We start from the raw sequence: 26,277 nt of genomic DNA on the forward strand, positions 1-26,277 counted from the left end.
ATGTCTTTTTCCATTACCAGGAGGCTTCTAATAGTCTATTACACTGCTTGCAGGAGAGAATTAATGTCCGATTTCCAAATATCCTAAACTATTAGTATATTTACTAAGGCTGCAGCTCCTGGTCTAAACAGTCACAAATATAAACACTGCTTAAAATGCTTCATTTAGTGCCATGTTTTGTTGCATGATGCGACATCCTCAGGAAACATTGGCTATTAAAATTGGCTAATTGTAATACCACACACAACCTGAATACAGGGGGTGGTGCTGTTTGTGCAAAAAAGTAGCTGCATTTTGATTATCCTGAATAACTCCTTGAAACAAACAAAGAGATGTGCATAAATGTAAGGCAGTTCAAAGGCAACAATCAGATTCCAGCTCTAATATTTTCTTAAGGTGCTTGTAAAGTGAAAAAGCAGCTATGGGCAACTCCTTTACAACTCATTTGCTTTCATTTTGATAAATATCATAATGATGGGACAGTAAAATTCAGAACACAATCATTTTATTCATTTTTTTATATTGGGAAACCCATGTAATGCACTTTACTGTGTTGCTGCGACAGCTGTTTCCTGAGGATGCAACCTCGATGAGCTGGAGCATTGTCATCTGTGTGTGGTTCAAGCAAAGGCACAATAGTATAGGCTTGTCACTGTACCCTTCACAAAGTGTAGGGCAGTTCTGTATTAACTAGTCACACCTGCCCTCACTATAACACCACCCCCATCAAAGGGAGAGTCTGCACTGGACAAGGGACAAATGGATGCTCCCTTTGGTGGTGGAAGGTTTGCTCATCTCTATTGGTGTATACCTATCACGGTTGTTGGCTCTTGTTTCAATAAATCGTTTGAGATGAGTTATAATAATATGATATGTCATGTGTAAACTTTTTACGTTTTCCATTTTACCCACAAGCCAATTATCCCTAACTTTTTGTGACTATATATAATGACATACATGCTGACATATGCATAGTTTGTATAATCATCATTCAGCTAGAGAATCTAACAATCCCCTTGCCCAATCCATTCTTTACTGAGTTGACATAAAATAAAGCTGAACAGAGAACAAAGAGCTATAGTAATATAAAGGATAGGCCTGATGCCACGTAAAACGTACAAAACATTGAAATGAAAGTAAGGGAGTGCCACCTATTTATCTTTACCATTTGCTAAACAGTGAATTGTATAATAGACAAAGACATAATGCAGTGGCTTTTTTTATTATTACAGAAGCCTTGTTGTATGGGAAAACACTGTGCACAATTCACCTTTAAATTAATCTTTATCAGAATCTATCAAAACACATGACAGATGTTAAATATTAACAAAATCAAGCAAAAAATCTAGTTGCTACATTACCTTTACAGTGACTCTGTACCCACAATATGCTTACCCCAAACCGCTTGTACCTTCAGAAAGCTGCTTTTAATCCAAGATTTGTCCTGGGGTCCTTTCGGCAGGTGATGCAGTTATTGTCCTAAAAAACAACTTTTAAACTTGCAGCCCTGTGCCCAACGGCCGTGGCCTAGAGTATCTGTGTCCAAACCTTGCACCACCCCTCCGTCCCTCTTCCCCACCCTCTTTATCATTAGGAATGCCACTGGCAGCATTTTTCCTATTTCTCTGCAGTGAACATTGCACAGGTGCTTAACAATCCAGCCCATGCTCAGTATTCACACAGCTGATGAATAGGAGACAATCTGCCTGGGGCATTCCTAATGATGAGGGGGAGGGGGGAGGAGGGACAGAGAAGTTGTGCCAGCCTTGTGCACGGACACTCATCTAGGCCACACCAGTTTGACACGGGGCTGCAAGTTTAAAAGTTGTTTTTAAGACAATAACTGCATCACCTGCCAAACAGACCCCAGGAGACAGATCTTGGATTAAAAGCAACTATCTGACGGTACAAGCGGTTTGGGGGGGGGGGCAGATTGTGGGTACAGAGTCGCTTTAAGTCTTGCTTTAAAGTCTATCTTTGAAGCTGATCTTCTGGGCCTTCTTCGGGTCAGGTGTGGAGATATTATCTGTACTTGTCAGTCAAGTAGCTAAGGAAGCCGTATGATCCCCAATGAGTTCTGGACACAAGTCTTATTAAATAGAAATGGACTTGCGCACAGAACTTGGATATTGCACCATTGTCTCAGCAACCTGATCAGACAGCATAGAACTGGGTCTCTCCTTACTGACTGCACTAGCTGCCCATAAAATGGAGACTGCCATTTGCTTGCTGACCTTTAAAGCCATACAGAACTTAGACCTCGACTAATGGAAATAACTTGAGGTGATCAAACAGCACTGATGTTCAGGTTCGTATGAACTCGAACCATCGGTATTTGACTCCCACAGCCTGGGCCATAGGCTGTATTCCTGTTTTCCAGGCGGGACTCGGGCTGTCTCCACCCTTCCCACGGAACAGGAAGACTGTGGGAGTCAAATACCGATGGTTCGAGTTTGTACAAACCTGAACATTGGCGCTGTTAGATCATCTCTAGAAATAACTACTTTAGTCCCACACTTCTTCCATCTTCTTAGCTCAACAGGCAGAAATCAGTAGCCCATACCCAGGATCCAACACAATACTTAGAGATAGAGATTGCTGTCCTGCAGTCCAAACTCTCTGGTACTCATGGCCTGGATCATTTAGAGATCTCATCCTTAATTTAAAGGGAAACTATCAGCAAGTTAGACAAACCTACCTGCTGATATCTCCCTACTTTCATCCTCAGCGCTGTTTCCGTGGAGTTTGAAATTAAATCACTATGCTAATAGGGTGGTTTGGGAGCAGGGCTACTTCTCTCAGTGCTCCAGTTTGCCCCTGGCCCCTGAATATTAGGGGAGCAGGCATCAAACGCTGATTGGAAACTCAGACATACAGTATCTGATGTGACATTCCAATTCTAGCCAATTTAATGGGATACCATCATAGCAATAACTGGTGTTCCTACGCCAACACTAATTGTAAATGCAGCCATCTTTAGAGGAATGGTGGCCATGATACAAAAGGTAAAACACTGTAGCTTGTCTAGTATTGTGGACCAGCAACATTTGATCTGCATAGTGATATAAATAATGCCAAATAAGGTAGACACCAACTGTGATGCAGAACCATAAAAGATTGTCAGCAGAAAAAGACTACCTGGTCCTTCTAGTCCGCCTCTTACATGTTTACCCAGGCAGGTTTACATTCACTTATTCTAGATTTACCAACCTCATCTGCTGGAAGAAATATATGTATACAAGCACAGATACATAGGCTTATAAACATACTTTTACTTTGAGTAAAGAACCTTCAGAACAACAGTGTTCCTCAAAGGTAAATTAAGGCTTCCACTTATATCTAACTCCTATAAAGCTCAGTGCAGCTGTCGCTTGTGCATATACCTATATACCTACTGCTGTACCTCCATAGTGCTGGAATGGAACCACCCTCCTTTTTGCTTGCCTTCTTTATCAACAGCAACAACAGTAGAAGCTCGCTGCTCTTTACTTGCTGTATTGCTGCTGTTTCTTTAATGTCTGCTCTATCGCATGCTAAGTCAATCAGGGGTCACAGCATTGTCCCACCTCAGCCATTGATAAGCAGACAATGTCTCATACCTACCCTGATGTCGGGAAGTGTGGCACATTGCAGACTGATTTTGTGAGGTGTTCTTTTGATATGCTCCTGCTTGTAGATCTATTGCCTTCTAGGCATGCTCTTTACATTTCCCAGTGAACCCTAGCAGTTCTTTACTATCTAACAAAGCACACTTTGTTGTAATTCCACACTACCCTGCATTCATTACAGTACACTGAGCAGATTCTCTCCTAAATATGATAATGGGGATAATGTTCTGAAGGGATCTGAACTGACAGTCAGGTACAATGTGTAATACAAAAGGAATTCCTCAAGGTGTACTAAACGCAGGCATCGTATAATAATAGTCATTGTACAGTACAAATGACAATGATAATTGCAGTATCACACTTGCTCTCTGCAACATACATCATTATGCTCTTGACTCATCATATATAAATACCACCAACTCTATGTAGTAGGCATTGTCCATCCCACACAAAATTACCCTACTCTAATGTAAAATATTATGTAATATAAAATGACAGTCATCCATGCTCTATTTATAAGCAGAATTCCAGCTATCCCACTCAATGCAATGAAACCTAAAACAAGCTGAACGTGTGCCCTCATTTACATTGCTATACTTAGGAAGGGAAGAAAAATACTAGATCAGAGTGTTATCCTTATATAATCCCTCCACCTTTGTTGTACAGTTGTATCCCTCATTATTCAGAGTTTCAGACAGCGGTCAGGATTATGACACACCCAACATTGTATCTCATTTGGAGGAACAGTACTCGACTGGACTGCAAGTGCACTGGACATTTGCAAGAGATATTAGACTGCTGCTTTATAAACAGTGTGGTCTGCCATAGGTTTCCACAGGTTAAACCGATAAGCCGATTGCAGACAACTCAGTCAATCTCTCCCTTGCTCTCTGACCTGGGCTTGTCTAGATGAAATCATAATGCAACCAATCTAAGCATGGCCAGTGGCCTACATCTTCTTTACAACTTTTTTCTTTGGTACATGTCTCCATTCATCTTTCATGCAGTGATAAAGTGCCAACAGTTAGGCCTTATTCACACATTCAGTAAAGTTGGCCGTAATTGCCGATCCGTAATCATGGTTCAACTTAAAGCACATTGATTTATATTGGGCTATTCACACAGTCTGTGTTAATGTTGATCCGTAATCCGTTCCGTAAAAAAAAAAGGACATGTTCTAGTGCGGATTGTGATTGCAGTAGGGATTGCCAATAGAAGTCTATAGGATCCGTATTTTTTATGTGCGTCCCGGATGCAACATTCGTGACATCTGCAAAAAACACGGATCAAATCTATGCACACTAGTACTATTCACATTTTACAGAAACTGATATGGAAACGGATGCAAATATGAATTAATTTATACGGACTACGTAATAAAAATAATGGGAGGTTTTGCGGTCTAGAAAAATTACTGAACATGTAAATGAGGTCTTAGAAGAAAGTCATGTAGAAGCCAAACAAATGTTCATAAGCGCATTCATTCCTTATCTCATGTAAAAGGCCCTGCAATCAGCCAACAAATTGGCAAAAACTTGTGTGTTGGCTGATGACATTTTATATGTTGTAGAAAACATATCTCTCTATGTGAACAGAGTATCTACTGATGACAATAATGAAAATAAATAGCTGGACAATTGTAGGATATGAACAATCAATCACTCCAGACAATTGCCCAGTGTGAATGGACCTTTACAGTATATCTGTCATGATTCCAGGCTCCCGTATTTCTGTGTACAGATGCAGCTGATGAAGGTTTCTGCAAAATATATATATATATATATATATATATTTTTTTTTTTTTACAATTTTTAAATTCCCTTAGTAGTTAAAGAAGTCCGGCCAAAACAATTTTTTAATATGTTATTACTTACGGAAAGTTAGGCAAATTTCTAATGTACATTAATTATGGGAAATGCACATATAGGGCTATTTCCCTTATTTTAGTAGATCAGAGAGACTTCAGATTCTCTAAAAAAAGATGACGTCACAAATCAGGGGTGTAATTACAATGGATCGCCAGCAGGGGCGCACTATATATAGAAGTCAATGAGTACCATTGACTTCTATATATAGTGCGCCCCTGCTGGACACTCCATTGTAATTACAATGGATGTGTATGTAAATGTAATACAGTATACAGTGTTTTTGATTGAATACATTTATGGAATACTTTGGGGAGCAAGTGTCCTTGCTCCCCAAAGTATTCCATAAATGTAATTAATCAGTACATAACAGTAAACCGCCACCACCGAACGCCCGCCGCTGCCGAACGCCCGCCGCTCTGGACTAGACTCAACTACTACTCTCATGGTGATAGGAGAGTAGTAGCTGGGTTATATTGCCGCCCAGCGCCGCTCTCCGATCACACATGCCGGCCAAGGACACCAGGAAGCACCGGGAGCCGGCATATGTGATCGGAGAGTGGCGCCAGGCAGGGAGTCAGCCACCACATAGTGTAAAGTTTGGCCGGAGGAGGAGGGGGGAGCGGAGGGGGATGATAGCTGCACAGTGATGAGCGGCTCCCCCTGCGCCCATCAGCAGCAGCATCAGCGGCGGCGGCGATATAACCCAACTACTACTCTCCCATCACCATTAGTCCAGAGCGGCGGGCGTTCGGCAGCGGCGGGCTTTCAGTAGCGATGGCGGGATACTGTTATGTACTGATTGATTACATTTATGGAATACTTTGGGGAGCAGGGACACTTGCTCCCCAAAGTATTCCATAAATGTATTCAATCAAAAACACTCTATACTGTATTACATTTACATACACATCCATTGTAATTACAATGGAGTGTCCAGCAGGGGCGCACTATATATAGAAGTCAATGATACTCATTGACTTCTATATATAGTGCGCCCCTGCTGGACACTTCATTGTAATTACACCCCCGATTCGTGACGTCATCTCTTTTTAGAGAATCTGAGGTCTCCCTGATCTACTAAATTAAGGGAAATAGCCCTATATGTGCATTTCCCATAATAAATGTACATTAGAAATTTGTCTAACTTTCCGTAAGTAATAACATATTAAAAAATAGTTTTGGCCGGAGTTGTCCTTTAATTGAACTGTAAAACGACACTAACCTGAAACATAACCAATATGTAGGCAGTCTCTCTTCCCTTGCTGCAGTATCATATAACAGGGAATTTTTGTTTGCACTTTGATAAGATATGTAATGGCATACCAGCCATCGGTAAACAGAATATTACATTGGTGAAAGGCAGCAATGACTCAATTATGGTTTATGGCTGGTACATCTTAAAAGTATCTACTGCATATAGCAGGCACATAACACCCATATGAAGCTGATATAAGCAGAATGTCTCAGGCATCTTGGTTTCCACGGCCCAACACCAGCCCATTTTATTGTGTGTAAAGGAGATGGCCTGCCCACTTTTACTATGTCCTAAAGGATATGGTCAAACAAGAAGTTTAGTTTCCAACAAAATCTGTTACTCTTAGCAAATATAGTGTGGGGGACAAATGTACTAGTACTGGTAAACACCTGAGCAGGAAGCCAGTTGCCCATATACTACACTGCTTTCCCTTAATACATGCACACTTGGTCATTGCCAGAAAGCCTGATTCTTCTATGGTTAGAACTCTACCATACACTTTACAAAGTCATCTGGCCTTGCCAAAAATGGGCCACCTTTAGATTAGTAAATAAGATATATAGTGTGTGACTTTTAAACAATGCCCTTTAAATAACACTGTACGGAAGAAATTTATGTACAGTATGTCATGGGTCGATACACTGCCATTCAGTCTGAGCTTCACTGTGTGTAATACAAACTGGTGTAATTGATTTTCTATTGTACCTACTGTATGTCCAGCAGCCAATTGTTAAGATTAAAGATTTTCTTTGTGTTAAAATGTTTTTTTTCTTCTTTAGAAAATATTACAAAAACCCTTAAAGCTATTTTCAGACAGGTCGTATTTTGTCTTGTATAGTTATGATGGCACTTCCTAGACTAGGAGTCACCTCCATAAATAAATGTATGTAATGGCCTGAGGGCTAGACATAGTAGTTGTAGTTCTACTGTTTTTCTCTAAACCATGAAGAAAACACAAATATGCTGTGCTTACACATGTATTGTGGCAATATCTTACCAGGCTTGTACTTTAATATGAGTTATATTATGCGTTTTGTCTTGTATTTAGCTACTTTTGATTGGCGGAGATCTGGATGCTGAGATCCCATTGGTGACATTATGATAATGCCTGTTTATATTTTCTATTAGGACATATGGGATCATAGACAGGGGTGCACCACTCAGATACTTATCACCTATAGGCTATGTTCACACAACGTTCTTCAGCTCCGTTTAAAATGATGTCCGTCATTTTGAGTCTAAAATAACGTACGACATTTGGCTGTCTAGCCTTCCCTTAGTGCAATGACTGGTGTTGGTACATTATCCTAGTTTGGTTACTAATTGGACTTTGGGTGTGACTTAATTAAAAAGTCCATTGAATTTAATAGTAAAAACGACAATAGAACGAAAAGAAAAGAAAAACTGTGTGCTTAACTAATAAAAAAAGTCCGCTGTTTGCAAAAAGACAACCGAAAATAATGATCATGATCATTATTTTGACGTCCGCAGTAAAAACGTCTATAATTCCATTTATTGTGTGCATTGGACATCCGTCTTCCCATTGACTTCAATGCATTGCCATTGCAGTCAGTTAAATCGTGGCAAAAACAGACGTTTATTATTAAACATCAAAAATCGGGCGGCTTTTCTTTATTTTTGACGTTGTATAAACATAGCCATACTGTGGGAAAATCCCTTTAAGTGATATATGCTTACTGCAGATTTAACTGTCCTTCTCTCATCACTATAGAGCCAGCTGTGATTCAGTTCTTAGAATAAATCTCGCATAAGACCATATGATAGCCACTTCTACAAAAGTTTCCTCTCCTGGACCTCAGCATCACTTAACATTCCACTCATGTTTAACTTGTAACCTACTTAACTAGAAGCCAGTTAAACATTGTCATCCTACTGCAAGGAAAATATGTTGTTACTATGTAATTAGTTAAAGCGGCTCTTTTTGCTATTCAGTCCTATGAGAATCTACACATGCCGTTAGTGTTCTGATACAAAATAGGGCTAGTAGTTGAGCCACTACTTCACACTACTAAAACTGCTCTTTTCTGCTCTTATAACAATATGCATTATGGGTATACTTCTCTTTATAGCATCAATGCTATGTAATATCCTATTCGTTCCAAAATGAAAACTTTTTCCGTAAAGTTTCACAGCATCCAAAACTCCCTAAGAGTTTTTGTTTCCTGTAGACAGTTAAATAGCCTCCAATAGAAATAACCACTGCAGACAATGGGGTGAACAAACAAAAAAGGTCAAATGTGAAATGAGTTTACCTGCTCATAGATTACATATATTCAGTGAAAATCTCTGCATGTAAAACCCATGTATTGGGATATGTTCTCACTTCAGGAACATAGCGAGGAAAGGCTGCGTCTCATTATGATCATTATTCATGGCTGTAAATATAACAAGATGGCCGCCTTTCCTTACTTTGGGAACATAGCCATTCGCTGTAAGTAAATTCATGGAAAGCGGTTATTACCTCTTTTTATTTTGCCACACAGCTCAGTAAAAGGAGCTCAGGTCCACCACTTTCTATCTTTATTGTTTAGGGCACACAGCTCAGTAAAAGTGGCACAGGTGCGCCGCTTTTTATCTTTGTTATTCAAAATTGCAAAGCTTTCATGCTGTTGGATTCAGTCAATCCTGCGCCAAAATCATTACACCAAAAATTGGTGTAAAAAGCATGAACTCTGATTATGACCAGGAAAAGTTTAATGCATGAAGCCTCACCCCCACACCTGCTGCCCATCACCTGCCAAGGCTGTGCCAGCAGTGCAGTCCTAGGGGCCTCCTTCTTATCTGTCCTGAGATGCAGGAAATGCTTAGTCAGTCACCAAGTCACGTCACCAGTAAGGGTGATTTTTCTTCTTGTCAGGATGGAGAAGAGGATGTGGTGACAGTGGGGACTGCACCAATCGAACAGCATCAGCAGGGGATCGGCAGCAGAGAGTAAAGGGTTTATATGTTATACTGCCACACTGGGAAATTTTATAATGAACACATAAAAATGCATTTACTCTACCAGCATCTTGTTATAAAGCAGGAGACGATAAGCAGAGTAATATAGAGTTTTATGGTAAAAGATTTACTATAACCTATTGATCAAACTACTTTCTCTTTGTATGCTTAGGAGTGCAGTTGATGGCCATACTTGAGATTGACAGCTTTCCCTGTATAAGCATGAACACAGAGATAAATGTCAGACACTTATTAGATTGCATTAGGGTCCATTTACACAGAAAGATTATCTGACAGATTATCTGCCAAAGATTTGAAGCCAAAACCAGGAATGGATTTGAAAAGAGGAGAAATCTCAGGCTTTCCTTTATGACCTGATCTCTGTTTGTAGCCTGCTTCTGGCTTCGGCTTCAAATCTTTGGCGGATAATCTTTGTCAGATACTCTGTCTGTGTAAATGGACCCTTATGCTACATTTACACGGAACAATTATTGGGCGAATTTTCGCGATAACGATCGAATTCGAACAATAATCGTACGTGTAAACGCAACGAACGATCGAAAAATCGTTCATTTTGATCTTTTAACATGTTCATAAATCGTCGTTCGTCGATCGCAAAAAAATCGCTGATCGTTCCGTGTAAACAGTCGTTCACTGATTTTACCTATGTGTGAGATAGGCTTAACCGATCGCAAAACGATCGTAAAACGAATTTTCTGTACGATATATCGTACCGTCTAAACACTGATCGTTATAAAAAAAAAATCGTTACTTCGAAATCGTTAATTGTACGATCGGGCCAATAATCGCCTCAGGTAAACTTAGCATTAGAGTGGGCTCATGATGGCAGAATTGGCAGAAATGTGCCTGAATAAATGACGTATTAAACCTCTGGATTAATTCATTAGATGAAATGCAGAGAAAGAAGTATATTGCACAGATAAAGCAATAAACATGTGCTCCATAGAGGTAATATATGTATATTTCATGGGGCTCCAAGGAAGTAAGTCAGATCTGGTTGGCTCTATAGTCTTTTCTCAGTTGGTGATGAGAACCTTCATAGTACTTGTCTTTCCACAGGAACTGCTTGATTTTTCCTTTTTTAAGTAAAATTTTCTAAAGGTGCAGAAAATGTTATACCTTTCCAATTAGCAATAACATTATATTATAATATATATATATATATATATATATATATATATATATATATACACACACACTATACAGTGATCTGCCAAGAACATGCGTGTATGAAACTGCCAGTATTTAATAGATAACATAATTATAGATGCAGTACAAACATACATATATGTACAGTATGCCCAGCAATATGCACAGTTCTGATCTGTTCACAGAGTATCTTACATATTGTAGCGATGCATTGCACATACACATTGTATACAAAAATAATCTGAAACATTTCCAGGAATAGTACTACTTGTGTATACAGATGTAATGTTAACTATAGGCTAAGGAAGTTGCATCTGCAAAAGTAATACGGTTAGCAGTGTATATATTTTCCGTTCACACCAACTCAAGGCCTGAATTACATTCCCACACTGGAAAGATTTAACTGTAACTTTGTGATAAACACTTGATAAATTATCCATATGGAGTACTTAGCCTTCATTTAGCAGTAACAGGCAGCTATGCTGATAAGACCTTACTGGTGACGCGTTTTGAGCACTTCCCTGGGAACATGAACTCTGATTTATGGATAAAGACAAAATAATCAACAAAATGCTAGTTACCAGTATTAGTATTAAGGTACTATGTCAAAGACAAAGCACTATAAAATGGTTACTTGTATAAATACTGGCACTCATTCTTATTGGAAACAGATCCTCGCTGGAATTTCTGCATCCTGGTATTTACCATACTTTCCTATTTCATGTTTTATTTTATCTTCCAACAACGGGTTTTCTTGTCTGTTTATAATTTTTTTAAATGACAGCCATCATTTTGAGTTAAAAATTACGTCCATCATTTTGCTGTTTGGCCACCCGTCAATGTGCAATGACAGCAGTTTGTACATTATTCTAATTCAGATGGACTGATTGCCCTTTAACATGGCTGACTCTGGTTTCACCCAACATTAGCAGGCCCCTATACATATTGGGGGACATTTATCAACATGCGCCCCTGAAGTATGCCACAGAAAAGGGGCAGATTTGCCCTTTTTTGTGGCGTAAACCATGTGTATTGTTGCGCAATGCCTGCGCCAGGTGCAGGACTGGACGGATTTACTAAGAGACGTGCCCCTCTTAGCAAATCTGATTGGGAAACTGGGGATGGGGCTTTATTTAAGACTGGCATACTCATACATCAGTCTAAATAAATGATTACCAATAATGTCTACCAACATTGGTCTAATGTGTATGTACACAGCAGTGGGCCGGGTTCACAGTACATAAGACATCGATCATTCTGTGACACAGGGGTGTAACAGAATGGCGGTGTCAGTGAAGTTCATCCCAGCTGGTACTGCAGTACTGGCCGGATGAACCTCATTTCTTTAGATTTGGAATGCGGGCCCGTTCTGGTGTGCCCGCACAATGTGCAGCTGGAGCCGGACTTTACATTGTGTGCTCTGTCAGTCTTCAATGAATAGCAGCCATACAAAACTGACATGTCAGTTTTTTGTGCAGCCGCTTGTGATCGGTAATATCATTAAATAATGACCCTGGTTGCAAAACTGAAACTGCGGCCATTGGTTAATGAAATTATACATAGTGGCACTTAGCCTAAAAGTGTAGGTGTAACTGTCATTTCAGGTTGTATTTCATGGGGGCATATAGATTCCATTTGCCATCCTGCAACACAACTACACTCGTAAGTAGGCAAAACTGGCATCCCAGCTGGTGCCTTAAATGCTTGATTGGCAATAAATCTGGTGGAGATATTCCTGCTGAAATATTGTAGCTGCAGAATGTCCAATAAATGACTGGCTTTCAATAACAGGACAGGTCATGATGCCATAGAAAGATAAATCCCAGCACACACCAAGTAGAGTAATGCTTACGTTACTGGTGCAACATAAACAGGAGGACGCTTTTTGGGCAGGTGGCCTTCATCAGCTGATGAAGGCCACCTAGCCGAAATGCGTCCTCCTGTTTATGTTGCGCCAATAACGTAAGCATTACTCTACTAGGTGTGTGCCGAAATTTATCTTTCTACTGTTCTGGAACGAGTCTTACCATGAGCACCACCGGACCTACAGAGTGCTTCTACTACATTAGAATGGTCAAAGCAGATACAAGGGTGTGTAATGAAGGTGCCATGTGTGTCTGAATGGTAGACAAGGAAGCTGTGAGAACTGCTCAATTTTGTTGGCGGATTAAACAATCTTCTCTACTGATGGTCTGTCAGGGCCATCTGGATCCTGTTGCCATGTGTTTGTGCCCTCATGTAACCATTGGGGCTTGCTCAGAACACCCTAGAGCGAATTGTTTAAATGACTATCCTGCATCTAGCAGTCCAGTAAAACGCCGCGTCACAGTCACAGTCAACTTGGAAAAATCTCCTTAAAGGGGTTATCCAGCGCTACAAAAACATGGCCACTTTCCCCCTTCTATTGTCTCCAGTTTGGGTGGGGTTTTGAAACTCAGTTCCATTGAAGTAAATGGAGCTTAATTGCCCACCGCACCTGAACTGGAGACAACAGTAGGGGGAAAAGTTGCCATGTTTTTGTAGCGCTGGATAACCCCTTTAAGCTCAGCTCAGAAACTTGTCAAGCAGTCAATGATCTCTCACCAAGAGGAACACAACCCAAACGTAGCCTACGAGAGCCTTTTTATAGGGGAGTGTGGGCATCACTTTACATCTAATTAGACCAGACCTGTAATCATTTACATATATCTGCCTGAGCCATAAGTTCATGCCCAGTTTTGCAGCAATCCGACTTTTCTATCTGGGTGTATTTTTTTTTTGTCAATGAGAAGTATAAGAATGCCATTTGAATCACCATTTATTAATGATAAAATGTTTACAACTAAATGGGAAAGTCTGATGGAAAGTTGTTCTGTAAGGATGATGGAATGTTTAATCAAAAAATGCTCCCTGGTAGCTAACACAGCACGCCTGGAGGCACAGGTGATTAGTGGTGAACTAGCCAAATTCAACCACTTTTCTGAATACAGGAAACTTGATAAAACAACACTAGACAGACTTAACAAATTAGAATTAGAAATTAGAAATACCAAAGCCTCCAAATTTAGGAGAGACAAAGAGGATTATAACACCAACCAAATTAGACGGTGGTCTCGTAAACAACTCATCAGATGAGGAGTACAGGGCAGCATATAATGGTACTTTTACACGGTGCGATAATTCGCCCGATCACACGATTAACGATTTTGAATGAACGATTTTTTTTTTTATAACGATCAGCGTTTAGACGGAACGATACATCGTACGGAAAATTCGCTATGCGATCGTTTTAGCCTATCTCACACATAGATGAAATCGCTGAAAGAATGTTTACACTGAACGATCTGCAAATTTTTTGCGAACGATCAACGATGATTTGAGAACATGTTGAAAGATCAAAATGAACGATTTTTTGCTCGTCGTTTGATCGTTTGCTGCGTTTACACGTACGATTATCGTTCGAATTTGACCATTATCGTGCAAAAACGAATGCTCAATCGTCTTGTGTAAAAGGACCATAAAGCATTGATTGATAATGCTATTCACAAGCAATTGTTAAATAAAAAAGAAAAGGATTTTCTACTTGTGTCTAATACGAATTTGGCTATTTTTTTTTTTTGCCAAAGATACATAAATGTGAGACCAACCCCCCTGGTCGTCCTATTATTTCTGGTATTGGGTCCCTTACATCCCATTTATCACATTACATTGATTTATTTCTCCAAAAATACGTTTGGTCACTCCCATCTTTCCTGAAAGACTCCACCCAATTAATTTCTGATCTACAATCCCTATCTTTTTCTCGTCCTTTTTCTTTTGTCACTTTAGATGTTAGTGCTCTCTATTCTAATATAGATATTAATTTGGGTTTGGATTCTATTGTTTATTATTTATCCCAAGATCCTTCCCTTCATTTAGATCAGGTCTCCTTTTTGATGGTATTTACCATATATTGCTATTTCATGTTTTATTTTATCTTCCAACAACGGGTTTTCTTGTCTGTTTATATATATACACACACACGTGTGTGTACGTCTGTATATATGTGCATACTTATGGGTTAATATCTTGTTGTCTGGTGATTTATTATGTTTTATATATACTTTGTATCCTCCTACTTGTGATGTCACTTCCTCTTGTTGGATTTAAATTGGCTACTTCTCATTGTATTACCCAAGCATCTGATGAAGAGACCAGTCCGGTCTAGAAACGCGTAATGCTGAGCCTTTTATACATGTTTTTATTATTTTAATAAAGTAGTTTTATACTTCATCTGTTGGGAGTAGCTGCGCCTGTTATACCTGCTGGAACTTGGAGAGGAGGTCTGCATCTTGTTATGGCCCTGGTGTGGGTTTGCAGGAAGGCTGCACACTGGTTCCCCTCTTGAGGATACGCATGGAGAGTTGTCCCTCGATGTTGCACAACTTAGCCAGGTGAGAGGGGAAACGGTTTCACTCCGGTACTGAAATTCTATACATCCCATTGCATCCGGTCCTGCACATGAAGCAATGTCTTTGTTCTCTTTTACTCTTGCTAACTATTATGTCGGCTGTCATATAAGATTTCTGATTTCTGTGTCATTTTTAGTATGTATGAATGTATATCTGTGATTGAAGACTAAATTATTTTAAGTATTTTTGTGAGTAAATCACTAATCCTTTGAAGATGACATGCAGCAACTGTATTCATAAGATATAACTAATGTCTAACATCTCTAGAATACTGTATTGTGATCCTCCTCAGGGTTTTTGGAGAAAACATTTTTAACATAGTACATAACTGTGTTAGGAATCTTGAGAGGTAACATATACTTCCTAAATATTACACAGCTATTTAGAACATAGGTTCAATGCCAAGTTACAGTACAATACATAACAGGAGTTACAGTTGTACTGTATAAATTCTTCTTATTTAGCACAATTTGTTTATCCTATTGTCTTTGTAGTAATGTGTTGCATATAATAAATGCCAAAAATAACAAACAGAATGGCAAGGACACTTAAATATTATACAGGAAGAAAACTGTGCGGAAAAGCAAATAGTAGCAAGTTGCCAATAGTTAAACAAAGAGTTACTTGTATGTATCTTATTTTCCATAACAAAGGTCTAGGTTACACAATTCTGATACCACATACCACATATTATTGTTTTCTAAAATTTATACACATGCTGTAATACAGTGAAAAGAAGTAATACGAATGAATGAAACACTGTTAGCATTGCCCATTAGTCAGTGCTAAGTGACCTGCTAATCAACATTAACTATATACATGTTCACACATTGTCATAATGATGTCCGGTTTTGGTGGATGGCCATCATTTATCATCAGATAACAGCCGTTGTTTTTGAAACAGCCGTTATTTGCTGTTAAATGACAGCCATCCACTAAAAATGGCCGTCATTGTGAGCATAGCCTTATTAGTGTATTAGTCAAGTAATATAACACTTTTCAAATTTTAAAGCATACCCCCCCACACTTTTTATTTGTTCATTATCAGGCAAATCCGTCTTCATTACAGAGAAGCCAGTGAAGACGGGTTCTGCTGCCTCGATTATATCCCTATGGAGGGAGGGGAGGAGCCGAGGGAGATGAGTGGGCATGAAGTTCAGCTGTTTGTAGACTGTCTGGTCACCTGAAACGCTGGATTCAGGGGTCAGAAAGGTCAGTGCTTATCTATGAACTTCCTGAGAGAAGATTGCAGGGTGTTGTGCTGTGCAGGACTACTCCGTGCTCACTCACTCCTCTCAGCCCCTCCCCTCTCCATAGCCACATAATGGAGACAGAAATCCTGCTTCTTCTGAAGTGAGGGGGGAGCTAGGAAAACAGCTTTTTCAGTCCAGAAGTAAACTCTTTTGGTAAATAAAACCTATTACAAAGTGTCTTAAAATCGCTTGTACTATAGATATTTATTGTTTTCAGAAAAATGACCCTGAAATGGCCCTTGTCACATTACATTCCTGCAGCTATGTGAGAGAGAACGCAGGCAGCATCACAGCTGATGGACAGGGCAATTATGTCATTGTGTCAGATGGCTGCATTTAAAGTGCCTTATAGTGAAGCGGCCATATGGTTTACATCTGAACAAGGCCTTGCACAAATTTAATGGGCCTTACTATGTCGTTTACTGATACCATATAGACATTGCTGTGTTATGTGAATGAATACTGCTCATAAGACAACCCCATGAAGGCCCTGAAAAGTTCCAGTCAAACATTTTGCACACCATTACATTGCCAACATGCCATTGGCATCATATAGCCCAGCCAGGATTCATGTTTTATGAGTTACATGCATCAGCGTAAACACTACAGACTATCAGGCATGAAAATCTAAGGAGATCAGCAGCTTTCAAATATTCAAAGCCACCTGTCTTGCAAAACAATCATTCCTTGGGCCTGGTCACACAGATCACATTTCTTTCTCTTTCGGTGTTGTTTGAACATGAACAAATGATGTACGCATATCTTATGCACCAATGTGATTGACTGATTCAGTCATTTCATTAAGTGGATAGCCGCTGTACTGGAGAACATTTACAAGCTGAATTTTCCCTGTGGTGTTGCTGCAGGAAAATTGAACACTTACTACCAGGTTTTCCCACAGAATACAAGCAATCAAACAGGCTTTAAATAGCAGGTGTACAGCTGCACTTTTGAATGTGGCCACTGTATGTATTCTGGTTACTACAAACAAGTGGTGCTTATTATGACAGGATGGTAAGTTTTTGCAAAGATAATTATTTCCTGTTTCCTAAATATTTATTAGGTTTACAAAGTTATCCTCCCGTCCTCAGTTTGCAGCTCAGTTCCATTAAAGTGAATGGAGCTGAATTGCAATACCACACACAACCTGAGGACAGGGGTGATGCTTTTGCAATAAAGTAGTTTTGCTTTTCTAATCCTGGATGACCCCTTTAAATCTTTTCATTTATATTGAAACCTTATTAAACTTTTGAATTGTAGTAATTTTTTTTTATTGTATGTATTTATTTTATTTTATTTCTTATTGCCACTATTTGCAAGTATGAGCAGCAAGAAAGATGAACATTCTACGTATGAGTGTCGTGGTTTACCTGTTTTAACAATTATTATGTATGATTCATCAAACAACTCTGAGTGGCCATCACACTTGAAGAGTAGGTAACACAGCCGAGGAATGTGTTCTAAATCTTGTAAACATTTTATTTGCTTAGCTGACATACATAACTGACGCTGACCTAGTCAGCATGATGTGTCAGTGCTTCAAACCAATTCTTTGTTTTAAATGTTTTTACCTATCAATTAACAATGCTGGCGTGGGGGAAATTCCATTGTGCCATTTTGGTTCATAGTGCATACTTTGTGATGCCCCTGATGTTTTTAGTCTTATCTGAACATTTATAAAAATAAAATTCCTTGACATTAAGCCTCTGTTCAGAATCTTATCTAGAAACTTGAAAAACAAAAGATGGTTTTCTTTGGATGAGGCCTCCATATTCTGTCTTCATTGTGTACACTACATCCAAAGAACCACCCTCAGGCACTGAACTAAACAGTTGAGTACTAAACAGTTGAGTATTAACAATTCAGTAAAAATGGGAGCTATATTCTCATTTTATCATACATTTATGTTTTTCTGAAGTTTTTTCTATGTCTTTTTAATTCTCAAATATAATAAACTATGATGCCGGGTTCACACTGGCCGTTCTGTGACTTCAGTACTGGCTTTAATAACTTAATTTCTGCTAAACCGGGATGCGGCGCATCTGTGTGGGCCCGCATCCAAATTAACCATAGCTGACAATGGAGAGTGCAGCCAGAGCCACACTCTCCATTGTGTGAACAGTCTGTGGTTTGCGGCCGCTATAAAATGAATAGCGGCTGCAGAAAACTGACATATACACTATGGGGGAGATTTATCAAAGGGTGTAAAATTTAGACTGGTGCAAACTGCCCCCTATGTGTATAAACTCTGGCCGGGATTCCCTCTGACTGCGGTGCATCATATCTTTCTATTAATCATGGTCGTTGTTGTAAATCGGCAACAACGGCTGTGATTAATAGAAAAGTTAATTGTGTAAATGTAGCCTGAAACTGATTAATAAACACTACAATGGATCAGAACTCAGCTCTCTTCTAACAAAGATTTTTTGGAAATTGAAAGCTGCAATCTAGGTAACCTATCACTAGGTTGCTTTTAAATCTCTTCGGCATCAAATGTATAAAGCAGGAGGAGTTATGCTGCGTGTACACGGAACGATTATCGTTCGAATTTGCACGATAACGATCAAATTTGAACGATAATCGTACGTGTAAACGCAGCGAACGATCAAACGACGAGCGAGAAATCGTTCATTTTGATCTTACAAGTTCTTAAATCGTCGTTCGCAAAAAATTTGCAGATCGTTGCGTGTAAACAGTCGTTCACCGATTTAACCTATGTACGAGATAGGCTTAAGAGATCGCAAAACGATTTTTCCGTACGATATATCGTTCTGTCTAAACGCTGATCGTTATTAAAAAAAATTGTTACTTCGAAATCATTCATTGTACGATCGGGCGAATTATCGCTACTTGTAAACCCAGCATTAAACAGATTGATACAGAGTGAAAAGATGTTCAGGTAACTAAGGGTTTTACAGTGAGTGATGTCACTCAATTTTTCAAAGCCTTTCCTGTACATATACAATATTAAATAATAAATAGCATTATGTTTTATGACTTTCTAGATATTACTGACATGGTGAGGTATATAACTTAGGCTACAATAGCCCACTACACTGCTGATGAATAGTTTAGTGATATAGCACTCTATACCGGAGGGTTTACAGGCCTCCCCAAATGGAGAACGTAAGACTAACTAAACTACCCCCCTATACCCATAAATGCCGAGAGCCAGTAAAACAATCACCACTCTCCCCGTCTCCCCAAGACACTTCCCGAGATGCTGACATGGGTCTGTGGTGGTTGTTTTACTGAAAGGTTCCCTTTAAATTGTTATGAATTCTAGAAACAGATATGTATATGTAAAGTTTGAAATTAATTTACTCATAAGCTATGGTCTGCCGCACGTCTCTGTCAGTGATAATAGCAGTTAATAATTAACAAGTTACTACCTATTTACTTACATGGGATTGATTTTCTTTGTTCAAATCTTTCTGTTCTGTTTTTGATGCGCCATCGACGGGTAATTTGAGACGTAGCCGACAGATGTTCCCCTATAGAGCACAGAATGATAACATACATTACATTGCAGCACATACTGCTCTTAAAATAATATTTGTCAACGTATTTCTCTTTTATATGTATATTTCCCTTTTATATGTATATAATGAAAAATATTGGCATATAAAGCTATAAAACAGTGCAGTAACACACGAAGACCACTAAATGCCTAATACATTGGTTACTTACTGGTTGTCTATTCTCTGTAGTCCTTTAATCCTAGAATCAAAACTATACATTTATATATTTATATTTGTTGTATTTGTTAATAGGATATTGTTTAAGAATATTCTCAGTTTTTTGTAACTGCTTATAGCCCCGTACTGTACCCCTGTGTGCCTTCAATTTCATATAGGAGTCATTTAGAAGTTTTCTTCTCATGGTGTTTGCAAGAAATAAATTCAAGACATACTGCATTAGATGCTACATTACCCATATATTCCTCCCTGTCATTGCATCAAGACGGCAACATCAGCATGGAGTTTGCTTGTGCTTCTGGTCAAGTCCAAATAAGTGTGCTAGTAGGCTATGCTCTCCCATAAGGTTGTGACACATGTCTTACTGTTCTCACCATCTCAATTATCTAGGATGTTTATGATGGTGGAAAATAGGTCAGCACTTTCTGCATTTCTATAGCCAGATGGAATCTCCACATACTGTAAAATCAAGTAGGAATTCCTATAGACTTGCTACTGACAAGTGTTTTCACGTACTGTATTCTCTATACTGTCGTGTCTATGTATAGAGTTCTGCCTTATAACAAGCATAGTTGCCGCCATTTAATAGCTTGTCTACTGAACCTTTGGTTCTGCAAAGACATTGAGGCAGGTTTGGCTATGTTCACACAACAAAACACAGCAATCACTGAGCTCAGGGGGATCAGCGAATAAAATCAATGAAGTACTCACTCAAGAGTCTCCATTGATACATTGCCCCCTATAAATTTAAATATGCTAAAATAAGGGTCTGTGGAGCCCCAGTTGCGTGTCTCAAGAATAGCCAGATATCCCTAGCCTGTTGCCACAGGGAGCCTCCATGATGGGGAGAGCACCACACCACCCTGATACGTAGCCCCACTACCACATAAGTCCCACTCGGTTGGAGTATTGGAACATAAATAGGGAAACACCAGGGTGGCCCCTTTGTGTCAAAGTCTAACTCTGTTGTGAGTATTGCGATATGACTAGGGTTTACCAAGGCAGGAATCCATTAACAGATACTAGCTCTGGCTCAAAAACTGCACTGTCAGTATTCAAAACTACAGTATGTGAAAGCATCCTAAAGCTTTCTCTGTTCCTCCAGTAAGCCAGTCATATGTGTCAGATGCACTGAACAGAACTTCCACAACATGAGTGGCTTTTGGTGGAGCTATCTCCCGTCTGCCAGATATGAATATCTATGGTGAGAGAGACATGGTTTGTCATTTGAAGAGGAGAAAGGTCAGGTGACAGTCCATCATAAACAGGGGCAGGCTTTATCAAGTATTGCCTGGGACAATTTTTTTTTGTCAAATTACACATGAAAATTAGGGACATTGGCAGAATATTTAGGACTGTTGGCAGTTAATGGTGATGTTACCTCTGGGATCCAGGATCCCAGAGTGTATATCAGCTATACAATCCTTCTTTTCCTCCCTCTTTCCAAAACTCAACATGGATAAAACAGAACTAATCCTCTTTCCCCCATCTCACTCCACTTCTTCATCTAATCTGTCAATCCCAGTCAACAGCCACACTTTGTCCCCCACACCCTAAGTCCGCTAAGATCACCTTTGATCCTAACCTAAACCACATATTCAGACCCTGACCACCTCTTGTCACTTTCACCTCAAAGACATTACCCAAATCCGCTCTTTTCTCAATTCTGACTCAACAAAACTGCCAGTACATGAATTCATTGCTCTTGCTCCCCTCCAGTCTATCCTTAACTCTGAATCCATCTCTCCCCTCACTCTGCCTCTCCCCTCTGCCAATTCCTTTACTAGCTCCGCATTGCCCAACGAGTTTATTTTTAATTGTTGACCATAACATACAAAGCCATCCACAACCCATCCAATAATATCCTGCTACCATCCCTTACATAACCTCCGATCCTCCAGTAACCTCCTTTTGAGCTCCGCTCTTGTTTGTACCTCACACAATCACCGCCAAAATTTTGCCAAGGCTTCCCTTATACTCTGGAACTCACTTCCCCAACACATCCGGCTCTCATCCACCATAAAGTCCTTCAAAAGCAACCTGAAAACCCATCTCTATAAATTAGGCTACAACCTGCAATAATTCAGCACAACACTTTGACTAGCTGCCCCCTTGCCAACTGTCTCCCTTCCCTTACCTTGTAGACTGTAAGCCTTTGCAGGGAGGGCCCCCTATCCCCATGTACCAGTCTGCCATTTACCTTATTCCTGTAATGTGTTTTGATTTTGTAGTGTTCTGTTTGTCACCTCCTGTTTGTATAATGCTTTGGAATTAAGGATGCTTTAAAAATAAATAATAATTATTATTATTATTTTATTTTGACTGCTAGAATCTGTAATGCAATTCCTGCATTACTTTGAGTCATATTATTACAGTAACCAAATTCAACAATGACCAGCATAGCGGAAATGACATACAACAGTGAATGAGTGGATATAACTCAGCAACTGATCATCTGTGGCATGGAGAGATTATACTTTGATGAGGTTTTCATTGGCATGTTTTATGTTTGTATATAGAGATAGCAGAATAATAGAGTCTTACCTACTGTATATGTAGGGGGAAAAATCATTTACACAGTGTACAGTGATTATAGCTGTTTACTAACAAATCACTGGAGCTTGAGACAAGGCACAGCGTATTACAACTCCTAAAACAAACATCGTTTCAAAGAATATAATCCTCTTGTCCGGCTTACTGTGGGTGACCTACACTGAACCCTGTGTCAATGGCATATAGTTATAAAAAACCAAAGCTGTTATAAGGCTGAGATTTATTAAAAGGAGGAAGGTAAAGTCTGCCACAAGTACAATTATATAACAGGGACATTCCAGGGTGTGCGCCGAGGTCCAAGAGCCACATGCCAAAGATGATTAATATAGCATACAACAGGTTGGGCAAGGTATGTTTAATAGAAAATATGCATAGTGGAATGTGATATTATCAGTCCTACAACAGGCTGGTATATTTACTGTTTAAATTCATTAATATTAGAAATAAATGATAGAATTCCTCATGGGTTTGTTCTTTTTATATCATATTAAACAACCTATTGTAGCCATGTTACCATCTATTTGGTCTTCACTGTAAGTGAGGTTTCTTTGGTTTACCTATTTTGTAGCCATTCTGAATCTCAGTTTGTGTTAAAGTTCAGAGCTACATTTACGATTCTGCTAACTACAGAGCTGCAGTCTCGCACCGTTCATTACTGTTGTAAACCTGCTACCATAATTTACTAACATTCTCATCTTGTAACCTAGAGCAGAGCTTCTTGATTTAAACTGTTATTATCATTAAAAAAAAAAACAAAAAAACTTTTGACATGTCATAGAAATGTCAAAATTTTTGTCTTGATGATGAATAGTGTTGAGCGAAATGGCCAAACTGTTCAGGTTAAGCAATGTTCTCCGAAACTGTACGCACGGCATTTGACTCCAGGTTTCTGGAGAAGTTGGAGCCACCCTAGGGCGGCTGGACATCTAACTTCTCCAGATGCCAGTAGTCAAATGCCAAGCGTTGGGTTGGGAGAACATTGCCGAATCCGAACAGTTTGTCAAGGCAGCTAAACTCTGTTGATGAGACTTCTTTTCTTCCCATATCCTCAGTGAAGGATATGGGCTTTATATAAAGTCTATGAGCACATCTCCTGCAACAAGGAGATGGTTGAGAGAGAAAGCACTTCGCTAAGCACTCCTCCCTGTTCCTTCTAGCGATCAGTGGGGTCTCAGCAGCCAGATCCTGACCGATCAAAAGTTTTGACATGCCTCTATGACATGTTAAAAGTTTTTTTCAAATGACAGTGGCACATTCATTGCTGACATGTCATTTTATATCAGAAGTTTAAAGGGTACTCCGGACGGGATGGCTTTTTTCACTATGGCCAGGGAAGGGGTGGATGAAAGCAACAACGTCCACTTACCTCCCTGGTTCCAGTGCTGGATCCCCCATCATGCTGCTCCCTTCGCCAGTCCCCGGCCGCTTCCTGGCCTATGACACGGCTTGAGACATGACTTTTCAAGCCCGCTCAGCCATTCAGCAGCTGTAGCAGGGTCCAGTCTCTGCCGCAGCATGGCTGAGTGGCCTTGGAATGCCGCATCTCAAGCTGCGTCATAGACCAGGAAGCAGCCGGGGACTGGAGACCAGAATAGCGCAGTGCAGGCCCAGCACATGAACAGGGGAGGAAAATGAGCGTTTTTATCATACACCCTCTCCCCAGCCATAATAAAAGAAAAGCCCTTCCACCTAGAGTACCCCATTTAATATGGACATATTAGAAATCCATACTAGATGAATGACCATATTATAGCCATGCATGGGTAAAATTAATCAAAACTAGTAAAAGTGAAATATGGAGCAGATACTCATAACACTATTTCAAACACTCCTGTCTAGAAAAAAAAAGACTGAGCAAACCGTAAAATGGCTGTTTGTACAACTGTTCTAGAATTTGGTTAATTTTGTTGTTTACGTTTACGACTCATAAAAGTTTCCAAAATACTGTGTGTGAACATTGCTTTAATTTGTGACCCAACTTGCTAAAGTTCTTCTTCCAACATGCTACCCTGTACCTTCATATGAACTCCATACCACCTACTTCACAAAATGTATATGTATAGGAATGTCTATTTCAGTAAAGCATTTACAGTCTATTCTGTTAAAACCTGAATGTGCACAGTTGCTCATTGCACTTGCAGCTACAGCAGCATAAAAGGCTGCTGTTTATAAATTGCATTCACATGGACGTGGTACCCTGTACAAAAGTAAGTATTGCATACAGGTAGGTATGCTCCAATGACCTTTAGTACATTTATAACTTTGGCAAGAGTTTAATAAGCTAGGTGTGTCCTAGCTAGGTGCGCGTTATGTACATTTTAATGAGTGCTTCAGTTAGGCCTACAGTATCCGGTAGTACTATGATAATTCTACCAAAAACACAACAATTAGTTGACAGGTTATTCCTCACCCTAGTTAACAACTGAACTAATATAAGGCAACCCTGCTGGTTGAAAATTTTAACACAGAAAGCCTCTTCTCATGCTTGCAGGAATATGCTCCAATAGTCACCATGATGTCCGTACAGTGGAAGCTGTTTCTACTAATTCACTTATTCTACAGTGAAACACTGGCCTCTTTAAATAAGCCCAACTCTGAAATAAATTCAATATAAAAAGAAGTGGGTTGTATTTGGTTGACTGGAGATGTTGTACTTTACTAGTGAGTTGAGTCATGGCGGGCTACTCCTCTTATTCAGATCTCACATCAGGGTTTTAATATAACAGTGTACTTTGTCTTCAAGCAGAAAGGTGACATTACTAGACCACAAGCTTGGCCTGATCACACACAGGGCATATTCATACAGGAAAAAAGCTGCTTAGTTTTTCATTCCTTTAACTGTATTCCGCAGATTTCCAGTGCTCAGGAACAAATAGACATGCTGTATGACCATCACAGCAAGGTGAAGTATTGCCTTAGTTTACTATTACGGCATAGGTTCAACAAAACTATGAAGCCTTTGATATTGCAACCCATGATGTTACAGGAAACAACTGTATATTCCTGCAGGCACAAAACAATACATAATTTACTGTCCTCTAATAGATGATAATAGAAAAATGGTTTAAGCCAGAAACTATATACAGTATGTATACAGTAGGAATGTTTTCTAATCAAATGATGACATTGATACAACAGGAGATACTAATGTTGTTTTAAGAAAATATTAAACAAATATAGGTAAAAAATATTTGTAATATAGTCTTTAGAGAACCCATAAGAAAAATTAAAACACTGAACAAAAAACAAAAAAAATGGTCAATATACCCTGTTTTCTAGTTTTGTCTGGCTGTAGTAGATATGCGCTCTTCACCCCATAAGTTCTTTGACAATATATACATTTAAAGTGATTCTGTACCCACAATCTGCCCCCATTAAATCGCTTGTACCTTCAGATAGCTGCTTTTAATCCAAGATCTGTCCTGCGGACGGTTTGGCAGGTGGTGCAGTTATTGTCCTAAAAAAACAACTTTTAAACTGG

At 39.4% G+C, this 26,277-nt stretch overlaps 1 protein-coding gene across 3 annotated transcripts in view; it reads right to left on the reverse strand.

Moving 5' to 3' along the window:
- Window positions 1-26,277, reverse strand: part of MYZAP (myocardial zonula adherens protein) — a 63,913-nt gene that overhangs the window by 27,850 nt on the left and 9,786 nt on the right. For all 3 annotated transcript variants that reach the window (XM_069982301.1, XM_069982293.1, XM_069982310.1), the window contains exon 2: window positions 19,950-20,039. In XM_069982301.1, the coding sequence (XP_069838402.1) occupies window positions 19,950-20,039 (90 nt within the window). The remainder of the gene's footprint in view (window positions 1-19,949; window positions 20,040-26,277) is intronic.

This window comes from Dendropsophus ebraccatus, chromosome 1, assembly GCF_027789765.1.
Source record: "Dendropsophus ebraccatus isolate aDenEbr1 chromosome 1, aDenEbr1.pat, whole genome shotgun sequence".
Lineage (NCBI taxonomy): Eukaryota > Metazoa > Chordata > Amphibia > Anura > Hylidae > Dendropsophus > Dendropsophus ebraccatus.